The following is a 7405-nucleotide window of genomic DNA, read 5'->3' as shown; positions in this document are numbered from 1 at the left end:
GGGAATGAGGGGTGTTGTTTACGCAACCATAATGGTTGGTTCAGTTGGAGCAATTACCCTGTTGACTACAGAGGCCACCAAGTACATGAGTTCATAGATGCCTACACTGCTTTTCTAGTTTAGAAACACTTACTGATCCACAGTATAGGCGAAGCAACCCAATGCAAGAAATACGGGTTCATGTTACAAGAAAACAGTGAACAAAGCCTGAAAGATTGGTTCGTGAATGGGCCAGTGAGATGAAGTGGAACACCCATTAATGGATTCACGAAGGACTAACAAACAACTTTTCTCCAAAAGGTCTCTGTTCTCTGGAATAAGGAAATACTGATGGCTTTAAGTCAGCTAACCAATCATCTGAAAGATCTAATCACTCAAAGAGATTTTCCCATTTTTGGAAATCTAACATTTCGGGAAAAGATAAGATGTTTAAACGATTGCTGTTGTCAATGCTTGTTCTTGAAAAATACAAAAAAAAGGAGAAATTTCTACCAGGATTTAGAACACATTACTCATCTTTATGATGGGATAACAAGATACTTTGGAGGGGACTTTTCAAGGACATGATGTCTCTGAGCAACATTACCGGCATATGCAGGAAAATCATTGTAGACCAGGACTGGAAAATTAATAGCTACAGTTTTCTCCTATTAAATGAGGCAGCAAAGCACAGAAAGAGTATGGGAAATTTAAACCTTGTATCTGGTTTCTAAAAATAGTTCAACGGATTGAGAACCAACATTTGATGGGAAGGAAGAATTCCCAGTATCAAAGTCCTAAGATGTGTCAAGATACTAGAGGGGAACTTGAGTCCCCGCAAAATAACTTCCATAGCAAGGTATAACAGAGAATGTAAAATAGAAGGCCACCTCCATTATTGTGCCTGGTTCAGTGAAGTTTTCTACTCATCAGTTGAAATACAACGTTAAACAACTGAGCCTAGCTTTCCTATGCTGGGGAACAATGTAGTGGTTAACTATCAGTGACGATAACATCGTTCCCTTCAAGCAAAGGTAGTTCATCTCTGGAGTCTGGGAACCTTCACATTCAAACAAGGTTGAAGGGACTGCTGTTGAAGCATGGACAGCACCAGCCTTGTCCATACATATGGAGCCTTCTGCTGGCTGTTTCTACTGCAATAAAAAACAAATAAGCGCTAAATCAATGACCAGGAAAGGAAAGGTGAAACAGCAGGGCAGGAAGATATTAGAGTTAAAGCCTTCTTGGCATAGGCACAAAGCTACTTGCTAAATGAAGTTGTGAGATCACAATATCTATGACAAACCAGCCATTGTCAGTTTACTTTGTTAAAGGAAAAGCGATGATAAGAAACATTTTAATTTTGCTCAGTAAACATTACATATTTATTTAGGGACAGGAACTATATCAAATCTTTATGTAATCTGCCTCATTTCATCCTATCAACAACCCCATGCCATAGGCATTATCCTCAGTTTGTAGAAGTAAACAAATCGAGGCAACAGTTTAACTTGCTCGAGATTTCGTAGATATTAAGTGATGGAGCTGGAATTTGAAAACCAGAAAGCCTAACTTCAGAAACTATGGTTTAAATTTTTTTAAGTTTATTTATTTATTTTGAAACAGAGACAGCACAAGTGGAGGAGGAGCAGAGATAGAGGGAGAGAAAGAGAATCACATTGTTAGCAGAGAGCCTGATGCAGGCTCAAACTCATGAACCATGAGATCAGAACCTGAGCCAAAAGCAAGAGTCAGATGCTTAACCAACTGAGCCACCTAGGCCCCCTCAGAAACCATTTTTTAATCGTTATTTCCTATGCTTACATAGACAGCCATCGCTTTCTCCCACAGCATTTAGCCTTTCCCTTTCTTTATTATTTCTGCACAAGAAAGCCATCTTCCTTAGTTGCCATTTTAAGAGAATTACAGATGTCTGTAATTTAAAATACTATATTCGACACCATGCAATCTTAAGAGTGAATGACTATTTTAGAAGTCCTATGAATATCTGGCAAAAATACCATCTTCTTTAATATAATGGATTGATTAGAAAAGTTCTATATTTTTAAAGTTTATTTATTTATTTTGAGAGAGAGCGAGTGAGAGAGAGATTGTGAGAGTGAAAAGGGACAGAGAAGGATGGAGGGAAAAAGAGAATCCCAAGCAGGCTCCATGCTGTCAGCACAGAGCCCGATGTGGGGCTCAAATTCACAAACTGTGAGATTATGGCCTGAACCACAATCAAGAGTCAGATACTTAACCCACTGAGCCACCCACATGCCCCATAAAAGTTCTGTTGTAGACAAATTAGAATAATGTAGAACAACAGAATTCAAAATTTTTTCTTTTCTGCTCTGAGAGACACAACAGGTAATGTTTACTTCTGAATAAAAGTGCACTAGCAACTCAAGTCTTCCATTCTCCATTGGATTCCCATTCCTCTCAGTTGTAAATTCAAGCCACTTCTAAATTCCAAAGACCTAAATCCTACTCTCCCATCTTTTTAGTCTTGCTTCCTATGTCATTGAGACCCTGAGGCCATCAGGCTTGAAATCCATCCATTCCCTTCTTAGACCAACAAAATTCATTAACCCGTGTATCCATTCTTCCAATCTTCTCCCCAAAAATAAGGTCTCCTCTTGTTCTGGTCCAAATCAAGTTCTCTGTGCTCTGGGTTCCTTGCTCTCTCCTCTCTTCAAGGAACCCAAACCATTAATTTTCCATTCCTCCTTTTGCATTGTGGTAGATGTGTCAAATACATTGCTATCATGCTCACAGCGTCATGGGAGAGAAGGTAACCCATCCATGGTCTTTGCCAAGGGGCAGCCATGTTTTATACCGTGCAACCTTCCGGGTACCAGGTGACCAGGTAAGGGGGGCAAGTATCTCCAAGAACAGCCAACATACAGACTGGCCAGGGAATTAAGGCAAGCCCACACATGAAACAATGAGCAGGGCCTGCTGCCTACTTAAAACTTCTCAAAACATACTCACTGCTTTAAGAATGAGAAGTCCAATTTAAGTAAGATGAGTAGATGTTTATTACTAGAAAGTTAGGAAATGATCTTTGATGCATGTCTTCTGAAAGTCATTCACTTTAACATTCAGAAATAAGTTGATACTTATTCTCTAAATAAGTTAGAGAATTTAGCATTTTAGTACTATATGATATCAGTGAAAATTAATGATAAAAATACTATTTGTCGCACTCTTATATGAATTTTAAATGTCATCTCTGATTCTCACACTAATCCCACAATGTAGGTTCTAATATTCCTGATTTTCAAATAAGGACAGTAAGCCCCAGAGGAGTTGAGTTACTTCCCAAGGTCACTCAGTAAACGATATGCCGAGCTTGGGGTCTGGATCTAAAGCTTCTATATAGTCTTTGTCCTCTTTATACTATATCTGGCTATTTCCTAGCCAAAACCATGAAGGCATTGCTTAATTTTATCATTTGCCCTCTTGTCATAAAATCAAAATGATTGGAAGGGGTTTAAAAATATATAAATGACCATAACATTAACAGATGAGGAATGAGGATGAGAAGGAAAATACAATTGGGGTGCCTGAGTGGCTCAGTTGGTTGAGCGTCCGACTTCAGCTCAGGTCATGATCTCACAGTCCGTGAGTTCGAGCCCCACGTCAGGCTCTGTGCTGACAGCTCAGCGCCTGGAGCCTGCTTCCGATTCTGTGTCTCCCTTTCTCTCTGCCCCTCCCCTGCTCGTGCTCTGTCTCACTCTGAAAAATAAGTAAACATTAAAATTTTTTTTATTAAAAAAGAAAGGAAAATAAAATCAAGCCGGGGACAAATTTAGTGTAAAAGAATGTGTGTTCTGTATGTAGTTAGACAGGAACTCTAAAGATTACTTCATTTGGAAGGCTGATGTCTTTGGGAAGAGTTGGTACCACATTTTTTTTGTTTTAAAGACTTGTTACCTCCTGAGGATTGAAAAGATCAGGCACGGGAGGCAATCGTAATCAGGCACATATGTTAAGCAAAATATAACAACATGCACCCTGCACAAATGCTTGCTGTATACACTTAGAAATAATATGAAGCATTTCAGCCTATAAAATGTAAGGGTTATGGGCACCTGAATGGTTCAGTTGGTAAAGCATCTGACTCTTGATTTTGTTTCAGGTCATGATCATCACAGTTGGTGAGATGCAGCTCCCAGCCCTGCTCTGTCCTGACAATGTGGAGCCTGCCTGGGATTCTCTCTCGCTCTCGCGCGCTCTCTCTCTCTCTGCCCCTACCCTGCTCACATGCCCCCCCCCAAATAAATAAATAACATTTTTTTAAAAATATAAGAGTTAGGTAGTCCATAAAGAAAAGGTGGATGTTCACCAAATATTAATTTGATCAACGCTCTTTGAAAATATCACTGACCACAAATATTCAGACATCTTACAATATGGCATAACAAAAAAACACCTGTCAGTGTAAAAAAATGACTCCCCACTACAAAGTCTTAAAATTTGTAGCATTACAAGTTAGAATCCAGTGTAATTTTACACCATTTTCTCCAGTGGCTTAACATTCAAAGGTACACCTCTCTGAACCAGAGAGTCCCTTAACCAGGCAGAAGAGAGGTCAAGACGCACGCGGCTTTATCAGGAGCAATGCAGTAGCGTCTTTGAAAGAAAAGAGACCTTACAAAAACATGATCCAAATGTCCTTCAATTTGGATCACCACAGGACTTATTCAGTCTTTATTCTTTTCCCAAGTAGCGCACAAAATGGTGTTCGAGTGGAGAAACCGAAGAAATCTGATTTATGATTTTTCTTTTTTTTTTTCTTGGAGCAAAGATTCCGAGCAAGGACAACCTAGCGGCTGATCTGAGTATGTAATTACACGGGAGCAGAGTTTGCGCTGGCGGTGAACAGAAAGCATGTCTGCTCCATAGAGCGAATTAGCACATACTTAATGCAGCAAATCTGCCGGGCTGTGACCCAGTGCGCCCAGGTGATGATGGTAGTCGTGTCTCTGCTCTGTAAGCCTCTGGTACCAACAAGCACAATCTTTCTGGGGTGCTGTCTGGCTGAGGTCGGCTTGGCTGGACGAGGCCCAGATACCACCAAAGGCTCGGGAATTCGACTTCCTGGAGGACAGAGCCTCTTTCGGGTCCTCGTGTGCCTCGCTGTGCGCTTTTTCAGACTCCCAACTAGGAGGAGAGCCTGGGGCGGGGCCCGGGCAGCTACATTTTTGAACAACCGCCTCAGGTGCACTGGCTGTGGGCGGTCCTAACGCGACGTTTTCAAAGAGGCGGTTGAACGGGGCAGGACGGGGGGCGGAGGCACGGGTCAGCAGTCAGGTGTCCTATTCGGGCCGAGTGCGGGCGGGCGCATTCCCGCCGCAGAAAATCAAAGAGCGGGGGCGCCCTCGAATCGGCACGGCAGGCGCCTGCTTCGCGGAAGCTCGCCGACGCCGGCTCCCCAGCAGCCACAGGTCTCTGGAGTTCCGCGGGCTGCCCTCCGGGCCTCCCGCGGGAGCCACAGGCGTCCGGGTCCTCTCGGGTCTGTGCGTCCGAACCCCAGCACCGCGCGGCGAATTTTGGGGGCGCAGGCCGGAAGCGCCGTCCGGGCCCGCCCGCTGCCCGCCGGAGCCGGAAGTTGCGACCGCGGCTCTTCCGTCGCCCCCCGCGGGCCGCCCCGCACCATGCTCCGTGGCCCTCAGCGCCTCCTCAACGTCTCCGTGGCGCCGGTCGCGGCCCTGGCTGTGACGCTGCTCTCGTCGTTCTCGCGCTGTTCCCTCCTGGAGTCGGACGACCCCGCGGTCTCGGCGCTCAGCCCCTATTTCGGCACCAAGACCCGGTACGAGGATGCCAACCCCGGGTTGCTGCCGGACCCAGAGGCGCCGCAGCGGGACCCCGAGCTGCTGGAGGACGCCTGCACGCCGGTGCAGCTGGTCGCCCTCATCCGCCACGGCACCCGCTACCCCACGGCCAAGCAGATCCGCAAACTGCGGCAGCTGCACGGCCTGCTGCAGGCCCGCCGCTCCGGCGACGGCCGCGCTGACCCCGCCGACGGCCGCGACCTGGGCGCCGCGCTGGCTGACTGGCCGCTGTGGTACGCGGACTGGATGGACGGGCAGCTGGTGGAGAAGGGGCGGCAGGACATGCGACAGCTGGCGCTGCGCCTGGCCTCCCTCTTCCCGACCCTGTTCAGCCTCGAGAACTACGGCCGTCTGCAACTCGTCACCAGCTCCAAACACCGCTGCGTGGACAGCGGCGCCGCCTTCCTGCAGGGGCTGTGGGAGCACTACCACCCCGGCTTGCCGCCCCCCGACGTCGCAGGTGACAGCCAAGGCCGCTAGTGCGGGCCCTCTGCCTGGGTCCTCCGCGCTCCGTGTGTTCCCCAGCCCCCGGCTCCCCTCACGTCCCCCCATCCCCGGTTCCGCCCCGGGCTCCGTGTCTTCTCCAGCCCCCGGTTCCCCTCGCCTCCTCCCGTCCCCGGACCCCCGGCTACTCCCCGGGCTCCCTTCACCTCCCTCCACCCCGTTCCACCCCCCGCCCCCCAGCACTGCTCCAGGACTGCGCGGCCTCCCTTCTCCAGTGCACATTCTTTCGCCCTTTGATCTGGTGTGGGCGGGACGCTCTCGTTGGTGTTGGGGGTCCGACTGGAGAGGAGGCTGATGGGGGCACTCTTTGATCCTCCATTCCCTAAAAGAATTGCGCCCCCTTTGAGCACCCACCCTCGACTTTCCTTGTCCCCCCGGCAGCTAGTTCTATAGTTGTGTAGTTGGTTCACTTGTTAAATACAACCTAGGACTTTTCTTCCTCGGCGTTTGCTTCTGATACTATTGGTTTTTGTTTTTTGTTTTTTAATGTATTGGTTCTTGACTCACATCCTGGTGTAGGAAGCTACTCTCAAACTTGCTTTACTGCTGTGGTTTTGGTGAGGTTTTGGGGTAATGGTGGGGTGTTCCGGATCCCGCGGCCAAGAAAGAGTTCTTGAAGACGTCTTTGGTACCAGAAGGTGATTGTATTAAAGCAGGGGCAGGACCCTTGGGCTGGAAGAGCTGCACTGGGGGGCTGTGAAGAAGAGCTGGTTTTATACTATGAAGTTGGGGAGGTAAAGGCACAGGCAGCCTCCAGAGGGACATGGATATACCAAAGAGGACTCCTAGGATACCTGAGATCTTGCTGTCCTCACGCCCAGGTTGTTTCCTTAAGGTAGGGCCTTAACGTTAGGTCGTGAGGGCCTTCCTAGAGAAATGTTCTACCCTGCGTTTGCCTCAAGTATTTGTCAGTGGGCAGCAGGTTGGGAGGAAATTTAGTTTTACCTGCCATTTCCTTCTTGTCTTTGTTCCCCACTCACTAGTGAGGGCTGATGTTGGGGCTCCAGGAAGCTGAGTCTCCAGGTACCTGGAGATGAGGTTATTGATCAGATTGATTTTTTTTCCGTGTATTTACTAAGATA

The 7405-nt window shown here is 47.4% G+C and overlaps 1 protein-coding gene across 3 annotated transcripts in view; it reads left to right on the top strand.

Moving 5' to 3' along the window:
• Window positions 1-5271: 5271 nt before the first annotated feature.
• MINPP1 (multiple inositol-polyphosphate phosphatase 1) overlaps window positions 5272-7405 on the top strand; it is a 39208-nt gene continuing 37074 nt past the window's right edge. For all 3 annotated transcript variants that reach the window (XM_029931704.1, XM_029931706.1, XM_029931705.1), the window contains exon 1: window positions 5272-6279. In XM_029931704.1, coding sequence (XP_029787564.1) covers window positions 5643-6279 — 637 coding nt within the window. In that variant the 5' untranslated portion in view covers window positions 5272-5642. The remainder of the gene's footprint in view (window positions 6280-7405) is intronic.

This window comes from Suricata suricatta, chromosome 2, assembly GCF_006229205.1.
Source record: "Suricata suricatta isolate VVHF042 chromosome 2, meerkat_22Aug2017_6uvM2_HiC, whole genome shotgun sequence".
NCBI lineage: Eukaryota > Metazoa > Chordata > Mammalia > Carnivora > Herpestidae > Suricata > Suricata suricatta.
The sequence above is the reverse complement of the archived record's forward strand: the minus strand, read 5'-3'. Positions and strand labels throughout refer to the sequence as shown.